The sequence below is a fragment of the Miniopterus natalensis genome, chromosome 16 (genome assembly GCF_054644295.1).
Source record: "Miniopterus natalensis isolate mMinNat1 chromosome 16, mMinNat1.hap1, whole genome shotgun sequence".
In the NCBI taxonomy this organism is placed as follows: Eukaryota; Metazoa; Chordata; class Mammalia; order Chiroptera; family Miniopteridae; genus Miniopterus; species Miniopterus natalensis.
Window position 1 is genome coordinate 5,130,406 of NC_142096.1, and position 19,021 is coordinate 5,149,426.

At 49.2% G+C, this 19,021-nt stretch overlaps 1 protein-coding gene across 2 annotated transcripts in view; it reads left to right on the forward strand.

The window, feature by feature from the left end:
- Positions 1-19,021, forward strand: part of MATN2 (matrilin 2) — a 76,171-nt gene that overhangs the window by 20,690 nt on the left and 36,460 nt on the right. For both annotated transcript variants that reach the window (XM_087825296.1, XM_087825297.1), the window contains exons 3-4: positions 9,460-10,029; positions 14,048-14,170. In XM_087825296.1, the coding sequence (XP_087681422.1) occupies positions 9,460-10,029; positions 14,048-14,170 (693 nt within the window). The remainder of the gene's footprint in view (positions 1-9,459; positions 10,030-14,047; positions 14,171-19,021) is intronic.

Here is a 19,021-nt window from a genome sequence, read left to right on the forward strand (position 1 = left end):
GCCATTTCGCTTTTCAAACGCCACTTACGCTGTTGTTCACTTTGCAGAGGGAAGAAATCACCTGTTTTCCAGTCCTTTCTACTGTCTCGTGCTGGGGGAGGCTGTGTGTGTGTGTGTGTGTGCGAGTTACAGTTCTAAGATATGAGTCATTTCTCAGTTTGGGAAAGGGAGAAAGATGGTGAGAGGGGTTTTGATCCAGAATACCGATCGTATTCTGTAAGCCAGCGAGGTTTCAAACCATCCGCCCTTTCAGGGCTTCTTTATACTATTCTTTCACCGGTTAAGAGAAAGCCTGTTGTAAGATACACTCTGAGAGGAGACTTTTCCAAAGTGAAACTTTAGCAAACGGCTTTACCTTGCAAGGAAATTCAATTCCCTGGAAGCTACTTTCTCCAGGGTTAACCTGGGGCAGTTCTCTCTTTGGCTTCCTCACAAAGAAAATTGTCCAGGGTTCTGGAAACCACGGTTGTTGAACCTCATACGACGTCTCTTTTCTTTCAGCTCCTGTAACAGTTACTAGAGGAGGCTGGTGTGATGTGGCATATTTTTTCTTTCTTTCTTTTCCATTTTGCTGGCCTTAGCGAGCTGTGTTCCTAAAGGAATTTATGACAGTCAGCAGGGACAAATGAAATTTGAGCTAGTGTCAACCCAGAATTCCTCGGGGCCCCATTGGCCCATGTCTCCAATTTATGGAGCATCACTGCTACCCAGAGACGCAGGCTCATTCGCCAGAACCTTCTTGAAACAAACGAAAAGGAAATGTACAGAGAAGTCTCATCATGACATTGGCAAGTGCATTTTGCTTAAAAACTTCACAGCATGGCCCAGCCAGTGTGGCTCAGTTGGTTGAATGTTGGCCCACATGCCAGGAGGTCGCTGGTTCTATTCCTAGTCAGGGCACATGCCCTGGTTGGGGGCTCAATCCCCAGTAGGGGGTATGCAGGAGGCAACATCGATGTTTCTGTTTTTCTCCTGCTCCCTTCCTCTCTCTGAAATAAATAAAAACTTATTTAAAAAACCCAACAACTTCACAGTGTGTGTGTCTACAGCCAGGTTGACTGACTCCATCCCTCCCTGGACACTCATCTCTCTCTGCTCTGCAAATGCTCTTCTTGGTAACAGCTGGTAAGTGTGCACGGAGCACACCTGACAATAGTGAAATTTCAGCATTTGCCGTGAACTGTTGTTCTGCCTGTAGATGTCGGAAAGAAGTTCCTAGAATAAAGGTCAACATTGAGACCATATCTCATGTGTCCCTGAGAAAAGCACATGGTACGTGACTCCTTGAGTGGTATCAATGGCTTTTCGCACAGCTCATTGGGACAAGTGGGTCTCTGATAAAAATCACACAGAACCAAGGGAAGAAAACAGGGTGCAGGGAGCCTGGCCAGCTGCAGCATCCCTTTCCCACCGATCATCTCTTACTTTCTTCTCCAACCAGGCATTTGGAGCAGGTGTATGTGGGGGAAGACCATGGAAACCCCCTCCATCTGCATGTATATTGTTACCTTTATTCTGAGTAGCTGGCCAAGAAAAAGAGATTGCAGTAGGCATCCTTTATCTGTGGGGGTATGTTCAAGAACCCCAGTGGATGCCTGAAACCGTGGGTAGTACCAGATCCTTCCTATGTTTTTTCCTATACATACATACCTGTGATAAAGTTTAATTTATAAATTAGGCATGGTAAGAGATTGACAATAATAACTAATAATAAAATAGAAGAATTTTAACAATATACTGGAGTAAAAGTTATGTGAATGTGGTCTCTCTCTGATAATTAATGGGCAGGGAGCATATACAGCGTGGATATGCTGGACAAGGGGATGATTCACTTCCCAGGTGGGGTGTTGCGAGATTTCATCGCGCTACTCAGAATGGCATAGAATTTAAAAGTGGTGAATTATTTCTGAAAATTCCCATTTAAATTATCAGTCTGTGGTTGACGGCGGGTAACGAACTGCAGAAGGTGACACTGCAGATGAGGGGGGACTCCTGTATCTGCTCTCTCTCGTTGCTGGGTTCATGCCTCCTCAATCAGAAGTACAATCTGTAGTGGCTGTTCTTTGTGATTGAGGCTGCTCGGGCTAAGCAAATGTCATGATTAGGATTATCTAATAATCATTCATCTTACCCTGCCTCATTCTGCAGTCATTTGTATGCTTGTCTTGCTGACCCCCTGGGCTGTAAGCCCCCCGAGGCCAGGGACTGCAACTTCTCCATGTCTGCAGCATCCCCACAGCTCTGTCCTAGTGCCTTCAGTCCGCTGCCTTCCATGTGCCAGCCCTGGGCCAGGCATTGGCCAAGTGGAGGTGAAGGAGGACCAGTTGTGACCTCAGAGGTTTGCATTATGATTTGAGGGAGCTTGCAGGCCGGTAAACATAGTATTTTGGGGGTGACATGGCTGCATATTAAGTTACTAACTGTGCTTACTATCATCTACCTGGCCCAGAAGAAGGCACTTCTGGGCTGGGGTAGGTGCAGCAGGTGAACCTCTGGAGCCTAAGGCAAGGGAAGCCCCCGGGGCACTGGCCCAGGGCAGAGGGTGAAGAGGCCATTTAGACTTAGGGAGTGTGTCTAGAGTTGAGCTTTAACTCCTGGGCCTCATTCCAGTCTCTTCTGGTCCTCTCCACATTTATCTGGAGATGAATTTATTAGCTGGTAACTGGGAGGGTAACGGGTAAGGCTCTTCTCTAGGACATTTTCTTGCTCAGAGGAGACTCTTCACTAGAAATGCAGGGACTAGACTCAGACTAGCTGGGTTTGAAGTCGCTCATTTGCTCCGTGCCAGTGGACTGGTTATTTAAGCTAAGCCTCAGGGTCCTCATCGGGAAGGCGGGATACTAATGGTCCCCACCTTGTTCATTTTCTGAACCTAGTTGAAAGCCAGGGCATATCAGACACACACATTGGGACAGAATGTGGGCGAGAACACGAGAGAACCCCGGACGTACGGTTGCCACATTTACAAGGTTTCTCCTGGTCATGGGTGGGTGCTGGGGTGCAGGAAGGGGTCCCCTGACACCATCTTCTCCTCTGGACTCTTGGCTCTGTGACAGACAAGGCTTGGGACTTGCCACCAGGGTTTGAGATTTTATCATGTGACTGGCGATCCATCCAGGTGTCTCCTTTCCTGTGGTTTATACAGGCGGTTTTTTGAGCCTTACGTGCAGGACTTGACATTTATACCAGTTAGATCCGTCTTGCTAGCTTTGGCATTTGATTCTGGCCCTCAGAAACCCTTTCCGGCCCTGGCTCTGTTATTTGGCTTGTTAGCGGTTCCTCCCAGCATCGTACGTATTGGTGTAGAGAGAACTACGAGTGCCCCCCAGATTTGCACAAATGTCTGGAAAATGTTACCAAGCGGGGAATGATTGGCTAATTGAATCTAAGATGTGTCTTAGGTCCCATTAAGGAGTCCAGGGTGTCTCCCTAATACAGTACAATCGCGTTTTCAGGGTGTCCCCAGTGGTTCTGGGGGAAGATGTGAGCAGCGCATGATTCATTCAGAGAAAGCCGTGGCCCGTCGAGTGCGCTGAGAACTGTCTGGCGCGGTGGCCAGCAGCTGGTGGCTGGCTGACAAGGAACCTGGAGAGGGAAGAATCGACTGGGCTCTCCAGCCTGGCCAAGTCAGTGCCCCAGTTAGGGCCCTAAATGCAGGGGGCTTGCAGGTTAAGTCATGCTGGGGGCAAAAATCAAAGATTGTCCGAACTGCCTCTGAGATATCCATGAAATCGCCTGAAATCTCCGAGAGCTAGTCACAATCTGGAGGTACATGGGGACAGAATGACCTGAGGTGGCCACAGGAGCCACATCTCTCTCTCTCCCCTCCCTCTCTCCTCTCTCCCTCCCTCCCTCTCATAATAAAACAGCCTTAATTTTTTTCCCCAGTGTCCCTTTGCAACTTGCGATAAGCTTGTTTTTTTCTCTGTCCCTTTATGACACTTTCATCTGCTTCATAGGGATTCTGGTCATTCTTAGGGAATTAAAAATCCTTGTGATTATTCCTAGCACAGCTTTAGGTCCTGGCTCACTGCCACTGTCTCCGGCGTTACTGCTGCCATAATTCTTGGTGATTTCAACATGCACACGAATGACCCCTCAGTCGCTTTGACTTCCGTTCCTCCAGTATTCTTGTCCTTGCTGTATTTCAGCCACTGCCCCCCTTATTCTCTTGACCCTGTGATTATAATAACTGCAGTCCCATCATAACCTCAGTTTAAACCTCCTGTCTTCCCAGCTCACCCCTCCTAACACCTTCTAGTATATTCCAACTTCAATAACCTGTGACCTTACCTGGGCCTTCAGTCCATCGATCCTGCTACTTCTCTGTTCTTCACCCCCTCATTTCCTCTACTCCCTGCTCCCCTACTTTAATTCCACAAGAAATCATTATAGTCACCCCGTCGATGGCCTTTGCCACTCACTCGCTTCATCACTCTCGCTTGGCTGACAGCCCCGGTGAAATCGATGTTTGCCTGCTTTCCCCCTATTCCTGTGCAGCCGAGTGTAGCTGGAGCAAAACACACACCCTGTTATTGATCTCAGTTCAGTTTCATGATCGCCACCCTCAAGTCAGCCTTTAATGCTGCTCGGAAATCATATGTGTTTCCTAGTCCATGTGCTCTTGCACTGTCCTGGAAACGGTTACATTTTTCACATGTATCAGTGAATTTTCTACAGGTTTTTTTTTAAGCTCCCACGAATCATCTGCTTGTGGGAACTTTGCTGAGAATGGGTATGAAACATGGCATTTTCTGAAACCCATTTCCCTCCCCCACCCCAGCCTGGGCATTTGCCTTTTGTCTACCCCCTGCTTCCCACAGTCCCTCAAAGACCCATGGCCTTGGCTCTGCATCTCACCGGTCCCATCCTCAGCCTCCCACGGGCCTTGCTCCTACTGATCTCTCAATGAGCGCTTGTCAAGGGAGTGAGAATGGGAATGACTAGCAGCCTGATTTCAGGGAGGCGAGCATCTGTTTTCATCATTTTATTAAATAAAAAAACCACAAATAGACATTTAGCAGAAGAGAAACACTTGGCAGGAGGCAGGCAAGTTTGGGCAATAGCTTTCAGGCCCCGTGCCTCCAGGGAAGGAAAGAACTGACCCCAGAGAACTGGTGCCGCCCTGGTGCACCTTGAGTACACTGGGGATGGCAGGTCTAAGAGACAACATCATTTCTGAGCGTTGCTTGGTGGGTTAAAAGCATGGGCTACGGAGCCAGACAGGATGGATGGGGTTCAGATCCCTGTTCTTCTACTCCCTAAGCATGAGGCCCTGAGCTACTTATTTAACCTTTCTAGCCTCACTGTCTTCATCTGCAAAATGGGAATAGTAAGAGCACCTACTCCCTAAGGTGGGTGTGAGAAATAAATAAGCTAACATAGGGAAAGTAGTCAGAACAAGGCCCGGTACTTATTAAATGCTCAATAAACAGCAGCTATAAGTTATTCTATACTCTTTTGAGTCCTACAACAGCCCTGGGAAGTGTTATATCCCCACTTCACAGAAGAGGAGACCATGGGTCAAAGGGGTTAAGTGGAGGCTCAAGGCCACATGGACAGAAAGTAGCAGAGGCTAGACTTGCACGAAGACCACGGGACTCTACTGCTGTTTCCCTGCCCACTTCAGAGCTCCCTCTCGGCCCCCGGATGACATTATTTTCCCCTTATTAACGCCACTCCCTTCTCCAAATGTGCCCAGATCTTCCCAGGCAGATGGCACCAAATATTTACTGTACAATTACATGGTCATGATTGAATTTAGCTGGAGGGAGGGAGGCTGATTAGCAACAAATCAGCAACCCTGAGAGGAGGAGATAGTTCCAAGGTTGCATAGGCGGGAATGTTGCTTAAAATTGTCCTGGCTCAGGTTCACCTTCACGGCAAGGGCAAGAGACACTCAGCTTGGCCAACGTGTGGGCTTGGGAGTCAAGCTGCTGCTGCTGGAAGTGCTGTCGACAGGGTCAGACGCCGTCACCTTAGGCCTCAAGGGATGACATGTTATGATGTGTTCACAAACCCTCTTCCAGTTGCTGTTGAAAGCCTGTTGTGTGCATCCAGAAGGAAGGTTGTTGTGTGTTCTCCCAGCCTAAGGGACAGGGGTGCCACTGACCAGAACCAGAGCGTGAAGGGAACACACAGAGAAGAGTCGTTCTCTGGAAACATCTCCCAGCATCCCGTTGTGGAGAAGCTCTCGGTTCCTCACAGCAAGTATTTCAGGATGCCCCCAGGTGTTTACCAGGCTCCTGTTGAAATGCCAGCTCATGCTGTACTGAGAATTTTACAAGACACCTGCTGTAAAGTGGTGGGAAAAGCATCGGTGTAACCCCAGGTCTGACCCTAATGAGGCATAAGGCCTCTTGGACACAGAGTCACCTCTCTGAACCTCAGTTTCCCCTTCTGGAAAGTGAGTGACTTAGACTCCATTGGACCCCTTTATCTCTAAGGATTTTATTAGTCTACGAGTCCCTGAGCCTCAGTGAATTCCACCAAGGCTGACTGAGGACTTACTGCTTTCCTGACTGCACAGCTGCCCTGTGGACGAGACTCGTTTCCCATGTTGGGGACATCTCAGTGAGATGGTGAGGTCACAACTCGCCAGAACGTCTTCTCTCTAGAGAGCCCTTTATGCCTAAGCTGGGGGTTCTCAGAGTGTGGTCCCCGGAGCAGCAACAGTGGCTTCACCCAGGAACTTGCTAGAAAGACAGGTTTTCAGGTACCACCCGAAACCTACAGAATCAGAAACTCTAAGGAAACTCCACCCCTTGGGCTGCCAGGGCTCACTTTCAGCTCACAGTCACAGCTCCCTTGTTACCTCCAACAACATTTAGAACCTTTGTGGTATTTTTGTAAACGTCCAGGCGTTGTGAAAACTGCCCATTTGTTTTGACAGGAACGAACCCATGTAGCACACACTTCCCCGTGGAGTTTCCAGGCCTCCCTGTAAACTGATTGTGACGCTTGGTGGGATATGAGCACTGTGACTAGACCCGCAGTAAGAATCCCAGCCCCAGGAGCACTCATTCCCTATCTCCAAAGAGGAAGACAGTTCCCGGGGAACAGTCCACTGTCTGCCGCCCTCCCTCCCAAGGAGCCCTCTGAGTACACTCTTCCCTGGCAGGGTCTGAGCCTGCTTCCGGTTCTCAGCAGGGGGGAGCTTGGGGCCACGGTCTCCCTGAAGCAAGTTCACACATCAGAGGTGGGAGACATCAAGGGTGGGGCAGGTGAGGCTCGAGAGAGCCCTCAGCCTTGCTCCTGGACCTTGCTTCTTTCTTGGGACCTGTGGGTCTGTCATCCACAGCTCCAACCCAGGGCCACGTGCTAGAAAATTAGAAAAAGGCATCCCTTCCAGGTGCCCTTCAGGGTGGACAGAGCCCCTGGGGCTCAGGGCTGGGCTGGGTTGTTTGCTTAAATTCTCACAACCACCCAATGAGGTGGTTGTCTCCATATCGTTTTTCTAAATTAGAAAAAGTTTTCAAACTCTCAGCACCTCCATTTTCTCATCTGTCCAATGGGTCTGATATCATCAGCTCTTTTGCCAAGAGCTGGCTCTGCAAAGCAAATGAGATCATAGTGATAAAAGGCCTGTGGAAAAAAAAGATTTGGAAACATCCTACAAATGCCAGGTTTTATATTGATCTTATCCCAGAGTCCTCAAAGGCAGTTTCTGGGGCCTCTGGTTTGAGAAACTCACCTTAAATTCACACAGCCCCCAGTGCTACACGTGGGCACGGCAGGAAGTGGGTTTCCTGCCGGGATACTGGCATCTGGAGGTGCTGCTTCCCCTAAAATTGTTCGACTGTGGGGCTGCAGGGGACGCGGGGGGTGCGCGGGCGCCTGGCGAGTCGCGGCCTGGCAAGCTGGCCTGGACGGGATGACCTCATGGGCTTTCTTATTCTCATTTTAATGACTGGATACACTGTTTCATTTTTGGCTTTCTCTCTCTTTCTTGCAGCTGTGGTGTTTGGGATTTAGGGCAAGCATTTAGGATTCCTTTTCTAATCTCTATTAAATGTGGATTTAGCTGCAAAGTCTGGGGAAGGGAGGAGGGACTCCCCCTGGCTGGAGGCAGTGGCTCAGAGCGTCAGAGAAATTCCGCCAGGAATGCCCAGCTGCCGTCCCCTGAGGTCTCTCATCTCACCCAATGTCATCTTTGTCCCAGGACGCAGCGAGTTCCAACTGCGGGTTCAAACCTCACGTAGCCGCCTTCTTGGGTGCTTACGGGATAAGTCTGGTGGTGGTTGTGATTAGGGAGAGACTTAACATTTGCCTTTTTCCAATTTATCTGTGTCCTCTGTTGAAATGCTTCTTGGCCGGGTCCCTTATCCGTTCCCGCCACTGCCCTGATTGAGGTCGAGTCCCCTCTCAGCCAGGTTAGTGCAGCAACGGTCTGGATCACCCACCCTGCAAACCACTACCACACTCAGTAGACTTTTTTTTTTTAATCCTTACCTGAGGATATTTTTTCCATTGCTTTTTATGGAGAGTGGAAGTGGGGGAGAGAGAGAGAGAAACATTGATGAGAGAGACACATCTATTGGTTGCCTCCTGCACGCACCCCGAGCTGGGCTGGGGATTGAGCCTGCCACCGAGGTACTTGCCCTTGGCCAGAATTGAACCCGGGACCCTTCAGTCCACCGGCCGATGCTCCAAACTGGCCAGGACTCAAGTGACTTTTTATTACATAGCTTCTCTACAGAAGAGATAAATTACATCATATGATGGTAATCATGTTATGTCCACCACTGGTGGCATCACGTACACATTTCTCAGTCTGAATTTAAAGGCCTTTTACAACTGGCTTCAGGTTACTCCTCCAACTTAATTCCTACCTGCGACTCCTAGCAGTTCCTTCATTATTTATCCTACTATCCCCCCCTCCATGTGTGCCTTCTCTCAGTTCAAACACTGTGCATCCATAAGGCTCGCTCACGTCCTTTCTCCTTGACCCCAGCCCACTGATATCCCTGTTCTCTGCACAGCTAGTGTCAGCATCACCCAGTTTTATACTAGCTATTCTTTCACTTGTTCCATTAGTTAAGTGCCCCCAGGTAGACTGTAAGCCCCTTGACACTGGTCCTTCTCCTAAGCGTCTTCTGTATTCCCCGCAGTGTCTGGGCAAACTTCTGTGGCGTACGGTAAATAATGAAATCATCTCGACCCTGATCAGGTGTTTGGCCACTTGAAAACTGCATTGATGACTTTCTAGAAACTCATGGGTTCATTTATCTTGTGAAAAGTAATAGTGTTTGTTTGTAGCCAATACTCATGGTCAGGCAGTCATGCGCGTGCACACCCGACTTTCACATACGCCCTTACAACTTTTCCAAGTGTGAAGAAAAACCGATAAAGATCGGAGATGGGAAAGGCGAACCCAAGCCCTATGATTTCCAGCAACAGCCAACTGGCACCGCGTCGCGCACACTCTCCCAGTGCGTTTGACCTCTCCTCTTTCCCCAGGGAGCTCCTGCGAAAACAAGCGGGCAGACCTGGTCTTCATCATCGACAGCTCCCGCAGTGTCAACACGCACGACTACGCCAAGGTCAAGGAGTTCATCATGGACATCCTGCAGTTCCTGGACATCGGCCCTGACGTCACCCGAGTGGGCCTGCTCCAGTACGGCAGCACCGTGAAGAACGAGTTCTCCCTCAAGACCTTCAAGAGGAAGTCCGAGGTGGAGCGCGCCGTCAAGAGGATGCGGCACCTGTCCACGGGCACCATGACCGGGCTGGCCATCCAGTATGCCCTGAACATTGCTTTCTCGGAAGCAGAGGGGGCCCGTCCCCTGAGGGAGCACGTGCCACGGGTCATCATGATTGTGACGGATGGGAGGCCGCAGGACTCTGTGGCCGAGGTGGCTGCAAAGGCACGGGACACAGGCATCCTGATCTTTGCCATTGGCGTGGGCCAGGTGGACCTCAACACGCTGAAGGCCATCGGGAGCGAGCCCCACGAGGACCACGTCTTCCTGGTGGCCAACTTCAGCCAGATGGAGTCGCTGACCTCAGTGTTCCAGAAGAAGTTGTGCAGTAAGTCCTGCCCCCGTGGCTCCTCCAGGGGCATCATTACGATCTATACATTCATCTTCCAGGGCTCACTCTGTGCTGTCTCGCCCCAGGGACTGTGTCTGCAGGGGGTGTTCAGCAAAGGCCAAGAGAGATAGGATGTTTTTAGGGGGTTGATACCCTGGCAAAGGAGACAGATATTAAGCATAAAATTACACAAATAAGTGAGTAACCACAGTTACAACAGTGTAATGGAGGAAGAACTCAGGGCAGGGCCTGGCCTAGCACAGGGTTCCCAGGGAGACTTCCCTGGGAAAGGGACATTTATTTATTTATTTTTAATATTCACCCAAGGATATCTTTCCCATTGCTTTTCAGAGAGGGTGGAAGGGAGAGAGAGAGACATTGATGAGGGAGAGACACATTGATTGGTTGCCTCCCTCACGTGCCCTGACGGGGGCCAGGGATCGAGCCTGCAACTGAGGTCCATGCCCTTGGCCGGAATTGAAGCCGGGACCCTTCAGTCCGCGGGCCGATGCTCTAACCGCTGACCCAAATGGGCCAAGGTGGAAGGGACATTTAAACCCAAACTGCAGAATGAATAAACATTGATTGTGACATTTTCCTCCAGTACATTGGACTATCCTCGCATTCCCTAAGTTGGAATTCATGCGCTGGGGTAGGGATGGGACTGGGAGGGCAAAAATAATGGCATCATTTCTCCTTGGATGGGTGGAACACAAGCATGTGCCCATGGTGGTGCTGGCACTGGATGTTTTCTCAACAGATAGGCCCAGTGTACGGGGAGGACCGACACGTGGTCCTGGTGCCTTCCCACCTATAAAGATGGCAGGAGGTGCCCCCCTTCCCAGCTCACTTCTCTGTAAGGGGGGCCTCCCCAAGACCTTGAGCCACTTTTTCCCACCTTAAGGGTCTTCTTCCCTCTCTTGCTTTCTACCCCTACTCTCCACAAGGCTTCCCTCCCCCTTCCTCACTAGACTTCTCCCAGTCACCTCCAGCCCAGCCTCCCACCTCAGCGTTTTCCAGGGGTCAGCTTGCTCTCTCTCCAGTTTCCTATTAATTTTGTGACCTGCTAAGGAGACATGACCCACAGTTTGAAAAGTGCTGACGAAGAGCCAGGCAAGGAGGTGGAGGCTGTGGTGCAGCTGGGGACAGGGTTTCAGAGGGAAGGAGGGCTGAAGCCCACGTCTTCAGTCAGAGCTGCAAAGCGCTGCTGGGTCTTGGTGTCCCAGTGGGAGTGAGGCAGGAACCTGGATCGAGCAGTCAGGAAGAAATTAGGCTCTGGAGCCAGACTGCCCTCGAGTGCGAGTCCTGGCTCTGGCTCTCGCTGGCTGTGTGGACATGAACTTGGACCCAGTGATGTTTTTATAGCCATGGGCAGTGAATTCCCACACCAGCCACAGCAGGCATGGGGGGTGGGACTCCTGAGGCTGCATTCTCAGGCCACCCCTGGGACCACCTGAGAAACTGGGAGGCCAGGTGTCCTGTGAATTGAGGCCCTGTCTACAAGATGACCAAAACCTACATATTCTAGGGGCCACCATTTTTGCCACCCAGTGAGAGGGGACGCAGAATTTAGGGGCTGAAAAATGCATGTCTATGCTGCGCCTTCTGAAAACTCAGTATTACCTGAGCAGGGCTGCTTTGAATTAACTTTCTGGTACCTACTTTATCAACCTAGCCTGGTATTTGTAGCCTGAAGGCTGGCCACTCCTACCCTAATAGCTCCCCCCACCCCTACCCCACCCAGTCTCAATGTAAGGCCCTAAAAGTGTTCCTGAGACACACCTTTCATCAACCAACCTGGGCAAAGTCTACACTCATTACACCCCTTTGAGGCCCTGTTTTGTTAAGTTGTGAGGGCAGATTGACTTCCACACATATTGACTTTATATAGCCAGTAACTGTTTCTTTCAAGGGCCCCAGACAGCCCCACCACCCCCTTCATTATTCTGTTAATCATTCATGGGCTTATTAATAAACATTTATGAACATTAATATTTCCTAGTTTAAAAAAAATCCACTCCTGCCAATGGCAGTCTGCTGATCAGTGATTCCTTCCCCTGAACACAAAGCCTTGACCCAGTTCCAGCCCAGAGGCCTTCGGAGAAATGAGACGACCTGCAGGCCAGCAGAGGAGGCAGAGCTGTCATCTCCCTGTCAGTCACATCACAAAGGCCCGCCCACGGGAAAGCAAGACATCGAGGCCCAGATGCTCATAGACTCACTGAACAGTCATCCACAGAATATTACAGATGGAAAATTTTATTCTACCTTAGTAAAAGTGTTTGGGGTTCTTTTGGTTGAAGGTAGTAGAAATTCAACTTGAACTAGGTTGGGAAAGGAGGGATTGCATTATATTACTCATGGAATTACGAGAAGAGTAATTAATGGATGACAGTCCTGTCTCCTCTCCATCTCTTCCCTCTGCTCCCCCATGGACTCCTGTCGTCCATGAGCAGAGAGCATATCAGCCCCCCAGATATACTTGCCCTTGGTTTAAGCCTCCTTTTCTCAGTCCTAGTTCCTAAATGCCAAGAAAGGGCTCTGGTTGCCAAACCCTGTCCTACCCAACAAAGGCCAGGAGCGGGGCTGCCTCATACCAACACAGCAGCTCCCACAGTTACCGTGCATTTGGAGTGAGAAGGGCAGTTTCTAGAACAAGGGGGTGTTATACAGACAAAACAGTAAGTGTGTATGCTGAGGGTCCCTAGACACTGTTCAGAATGCTCATTCTAAATTGTATTATTATAAAATAAATGAGTTTTACTGCCTTAGTTCATACTTAGAAGTAAGGAGACATATGCCTAAGTTATACCATGGATTCCATCGGTAGCTGAGTTTTCTAAGCAATGGGTCAGCGGGGTTGTTCTTAGCTTTTGAAAGCCTCTTTTGCTTTAGCCTCTATAAATATACTTCTACGTTAGGTCATCTTTCTTGTTTTTGAGAACACTTGTTGGTAAGTTTTAAGTATGTTCAAGTTGCCTTATTTTGAGTAAAGTCATAAATTAAAATATTAAAAAATAAGAATTTTTATGAGCTTCGGACAGACTTATGCAAGAACTGATGTATCTGAAAACTGAAGTACTTCAGAAACTAAATGCAGAAATATTTTAAAGTGAGATATAAAGCTTACAGAAGCATGGAACATATGAATGCATTATTTTATTCCCAAAACTTAGCATAACACTTCTACATATTAAAAAAATTACACTACTCTTGGGATTTATGATCCTCAGAAACTGTTGGTTCCTTTTTGTTGTTGTTGCTAATCCCTACCTGAGGATATTTTTCCCATTGATTTTTTTTTTTTTTTTTAGAGAGTGGAAGGGAGAGAGGAAGAGGGAGGGAAGGGGGCAGGGGGGGAGAGAGAGAGAGGGAGAGAGAAACGTCGATGTGAGAGAGACAAATCAATTGGTGGCCTCCTGCACCTGTCCCTACCAGGCCGGGATCAAACCTGCAACCCAGGTATGTGCCCTTGACCGGGAATCAAACCCTCAACGCTTAGGTGTACAGGCCGATGCTCTAACCACTAAGCCACACCAGACACGGCGAAACTATTGATTCTTAACCACATCTTTATTTAACTTAACAGCTTTTCCTCCAGCTGCATTGCTGCCTACTGAAAAGCCACACTGTGGCCAGAGCCCCCTCTGGTGTCAGCAAGCTTTCTGATCTTCCTACCCACCAGTTGGGTATTATAAATTGAACCATACAATTTCTCTTTTTGTAGGCCATTTTGACCTGTTTTTATTGGATATTGGCAATTTTATATGGCTTAGCCTAACATCATTTCCCTTGAACCCTCCATGGTCCTTTCTCTGGGTACGGCTGATAGCATTTATCTAGAACTGTCTCACCTGACCAGAGGCTGTAACCCCCGAGGGCGGGGACTGCGGCCTGTGTCCCTTTGGGCCCTGCTCTCTCCGTCCCGGAGTAGATTCTGAATCCGTGTTTGCAGGGCGCGTGAAGTCAGAGGAGGCGTTGCCGCTGCCTTAACCTGCCGTGCGTTTCTTTCCAGCGGCCCACGTGTGCAGCCTGCTGGAGCATAACTGTGCCCACTTCTGCATCAACACCCCTGGCTCGTACGTCTGCAGGTGCAAACAGGGCTACATCCTCAACGCGGACCAGACAACTTGCAGAAGTAAGATTGCTTTGCTGATGTCCACGCTGTCCTCCCCTCCTCCCCTTCTTTTACCTGGGCCCATTTAACTCATAGGTGGCCCCTCACCCGACCAAGTCGTCGCCACCCTAAGCATGGAAACGCGGTTTTGTAATCCATATATTTTGTGTTGATCTCCACCCTCCCCCACTCTGTCATCACAGCCCCTAGGCCAGAGTCGAGCACATAGTAGGCCATCAGGAAGAGTGTGGAAGATGGTTGGAGGCACCTTCTCAGAAACAGCCGCCTTGAACTCATAGCTGGTGTCTTTTACTTCCTAGGGGAAGCTCCTGAAGAGCCTTTCACCCCCCCCCCCATCTCTATTAACGGTTCCCTGAGGAATTGTTTCTGTACGAGAGTCTCTTCTTGGAGCATGGTCTTGGGATGAGTTAGTGACACGGGCTGGGAATGACTGTTCGAGTTCTGTTTTAGACGTGCACCCGGATCCGCTTGCCTCGGAGAGGGACACTTGATAGGACTCCAGAAGAGGAAAGGGCAAACAGATAGGTGTCAGTCGAATCCGCATTCTTTTTTGGCCAAGCCCCCCCACTAGGCAGTACTGGCATTTGTGCCCCCACGAGGTAATCCACCGCTTAGAGGAGAGAATTACTCAGATGCTGAGTGTTGTGCCCATAGGTTTTTTTCAAGTTGTAAATAAAGCCACTGCATTAGCCATAGACAAGCTACCAAAGCAAGAAAGACAGAGGGAGGCAGGCCCACCGGGAGGAAAATAAGACTGAGCTAGTCAGCCGGGTAGTCCCGCAGTGCGGAGCTGTCAGAGTGCCGCATCGTACGCGATTAAGCGTTAATGGGAGCGGTTTGTACAAATGGCTGTAATTAGTGTCGCATTGATAGAGCCAAACTGCCTTTTCTTTTTGTATTCTCGCTTTTCAGTTTCGGGGTTGAGAGTGGTTGGCTGGCAGCCTCCCTGCCCACACCCCTAAATTAGGGACATCTGCTTGACTCCTCTGTCTCTGTGGCTGTAGAAGCCCAAAGCCCTGGAACTCTGTGAAGCCCGGGGCCTCTGAGCTCTTCGCCTCCTCTTAGACCCTAGGTCCCAGGTTGTTGAGTGCAGCCTGACCCCTCCTGACCTGCTGGAACCTCCAACCCTTCTTCAGTTTCCACAACAAAAATCACTCACCAGAGACTCATGAGTTTAGTAGAATTTACTGGACAACTAGGGGAGCCCCGGAGAGGTCGCCTCCCACGCGGCTCAGCAAACCACCTGAACATCTTTTAGGCACACCTCTATTCTCTTCGGGTCTTCTCTCTCGCCCTCCCACCCCAGCATCTTCAGGAACTTTTCCTCCCCGCTGAATTTCACAGAGGGCTCAGCCCCCTTGCTAACTCCCTTCCTAGAAGTGCAGACATTCCTGTTCTTGTCTCCTGCCCAGCGATCTGCTGGGATCTGGGTGTCTGCCCATCTCCAACTTCTGTGGGCTGGCTTAGTTAAGCCAGAGGAATTTGAGACCCAGGAAATAAAAAAATAAAAAGTCTTCCCCTGATGCCATCAGCAAGGCCTTCCCCGCACACCAGGGTTTTCCAACCTCAGGCTCTGAGGCCCCCAGGCTCTTCCAAAGCGCTGGCCTGGCCTTGGCTCCCTCCTCTGTAGAACTGTGGCTGCAAAGAGCATGAAGCAGGAGCTGTCTGGGCTTCAGACAGACCGATGGAGGGGCAAGGAGGCCCCGGGGGAGAAGGGAGGTGGAGCCAGGGGGTGGTTCAAGCTTCAGTAACTAGAATCACCCAAAGCCCACCTCTGGGCCTCACCCCAGAGATTCAGAGTCAGCAGATCCCGAGCCGAGGACTCTGCATTTTCAAGGAACTTCTGACATAGGTTGCCTCCACTCTTTGAGATTCATTGGCGTCGGGCAGTGAGATCGGAGGGAAGGGTGAGGGGGGCTTCTAGTTAAGGAGAAGGGATGGAGCTGGAGCCAGGGCTGAGCCGTCCAGTCTGACCCATCCCTCCAGTCACTCTGCAGCAGTTCAGCTATCTTTACCATCAGCATCAGACCTAGTGTAATATGTATAATCATAAAGAGCAGTTCTCTCTCTCTCAGGAAAAGATAATAACTCTGTTGCTTGCCTGCCTGAAACTAGTATACCGGTGACCTTTCGGAAAGAACAATGTCTTTATAGTCCAGAGACCTGGGCTTGAATCCTGACGTTACCACTCACAGGCTGTGGCTGTCACCCTGAGCTGTTATTTAAACTCCTTGACTCAAGGTCCTCACCCATAAAAAATGGGAAGAGTGGTGACAAATGAAGACCTATCTCATTGATAAGTCCATGTTAGCCCATGGTTTTGGTCTGGGAGACAGTTAAAAGTTGTGCCAAGGGGAGGCCGGGCCATACTGATCTCTTGTTTATCAGTTGCTTGCAGGGAACTGTCCTTGCCAACCCTGAGAGAGACTCAGTGGACCTGGAGAGGAATGAGACGCAGCTATTTCCATTTTTGAGCATATAAGATGTGCTGGGCAGCATGCAAGTTACTGGAAATAAAATCATGAATAAACCAGCAATGCTCGCACTCTCTTAGAGCTCACATTCCTGCATGAGAACAAGTCAAATAAACGCTCAAGGTCACTGCCACCAAAAGTGATTGCAGCCCTTGCCCAGCCCAGTGTGCTGCACACAGTCAGGCCTAACTATAGCCTCTTTCTAAGTGCTTACCACGGGCCAGGCGCTCTCCGGAGTGCTTTTTATGTTATCTCATTTCATTCTCACAACAGCTCTTATAGTAGGTTTTGTCATTCTTGTTTTACAGATAAGGAAAATACGGTACAAAAGAAAAGGTTAGTTTACTCAAGGCCATACGGCTAGCAATGTGACCAAACCAGAATACATCTCCCGTTATGTGTGACTCTGTAGTCCTAGCTCTTAACTACCATTTGATACTGTCCCATGATCCATGAGGGTCCCCAGATGGCAGCAGGGTAACCCCACAACCAGAGAAACTCCTCCAAGCCCAGGAGATGGGCAGGTTCAAAGGCTCACTGATCCCAGGGGAAATTCAGAGCCAATTCACCAGAATTAACATTCAAATGATTGTCATCCCCCCACCAAGTCCACTACCAGCTGCTATGATTTGTCATTGTACATAATGATTGTGAGAGTGCCTGCTAGGTGATTGCATTCTCTCTCTCTCTCTCTCTCTCTCTCTCTCTCTCTCTCACTCACACACACACACACACACACACACACACACACACACACCCCCATATCCGCCATTTCCTATCATACTCAGCCTGTGTGGAGAGAGGAGGCAGACATAGCTAACTCATGGCTTCTTCACATGGAAATGGACCTTGGCTGTCAGACTTTTAGCTCCCTCTCCCACATAACCCAAGAATTGTATTCCCTCCTGGTGTCCCAGATGGGCAGTGGTGCTTGTCCACCACCCTCCCTCCCCTGGGACACTGAGTCCTTGCAAAGCACCTGCATCCCCTCCTGGCAGCCTGGATCAGTGGTTGGGCTGAAATCCTGCTCTCCATAAGTCCCACCATTGATCATATTTCTGCCATCTGAAGCTATATACTAAAAAGTGTATTTCCTTTTCCAAATAAAAAGAGAAAGCCCTTTCATTATTGAAGAGTGTTATCTACCCCCATCCCCATTATTTTTCTCTTCTTCAGGGTAAGTGTAAATACATCTTTTGGTGACCTGGTATCGGTTCTCTTCATTGTCCACATAACCCTTTTCTGGACATTAGTTGGTCAGTGGCTCAAAATGTGCCCTTCCATTCAAACACCAGGTCAAGCATATGATTATTTCAATATGTGCAGAAAAAGCACTGGATGATACCCAACATTCATTCATTATAAAAACTTTCAGCAAACTAGGAATAAAGGGGAATTGCTCAACCTAATAGAAGGCATCTTTGAAAAAACCTACAGTCAATATCATACTCAAGACTGTGCTTGAGTATGACTAAATGCTTCCCCTCTAAGGTAAAGAATAAGTATGTCCACTCTCATTACTTCTATTCAGCATTGTACTGGAGGTTCTAACTGAGATAACAGTGAAATAAAAGATTCCGGTCTATCTCCCCTTTGTTGGACCCCTTCCCCCAGTGTTTTGCAGGGGATAGGCCAGTGGTTCCCTGAGGAGTGTGAAATTACAGCTTCCTGGTGAAGCTGCCCAAATGACATGCCTATAATGGCTGGCCTTTTTTTGTTCCTTTTCTATTATTAATAACTAGCTAATTACAACAGTATCACATTCATCCATCCATCCATTCATTTATTCATTCAATACTTATTGATTCCCTTCTATGGACCAAGCACTCTTGTGGGTGGTGGGAGAAAAATCAGTGTTTCTCTTATATGTTTAAGACCCAAGAAACACTCAGATCTTGGCTTCCCTTGTGCTCCACACATGGGGAGCAAAATAGGAAATATGCATTTCGGTTGCAATTCTAATCAGTTCAGTCAATTCAGTGCACGTGTTTTTTATACCCGCAGAATTCGTTAGGAGACCACAGCAATAATCTCTGCTCTGGGGAGGAGTTTATGACATAAGATGGGGGCTAACTTCAGAGAAGAAACCTGGTTTTGAGGGAAAACTGGTGACTGTGGGAAGGAGCCCACACAAGTGGTTGGGTGCAGCTGGAGATGAAGGATTGGAGTTCACGGAAATGCTTGGCTGGATGTGCTTAGCGGTGTTAACAGACCCTGCAAATGGATGAAATCTTGGAGGGAGGAAGGGAGTGTGGAAAGGGCAGCCCACATTCAGATTGTGGAGCACACAGCCTCAGAGTAAACACTGAGACTGCCCCAAGCAGAAGCAGAGACCTGTTGAGTGGAAGAGACTCGGTCATGGGGCTCCCTCTTAGCC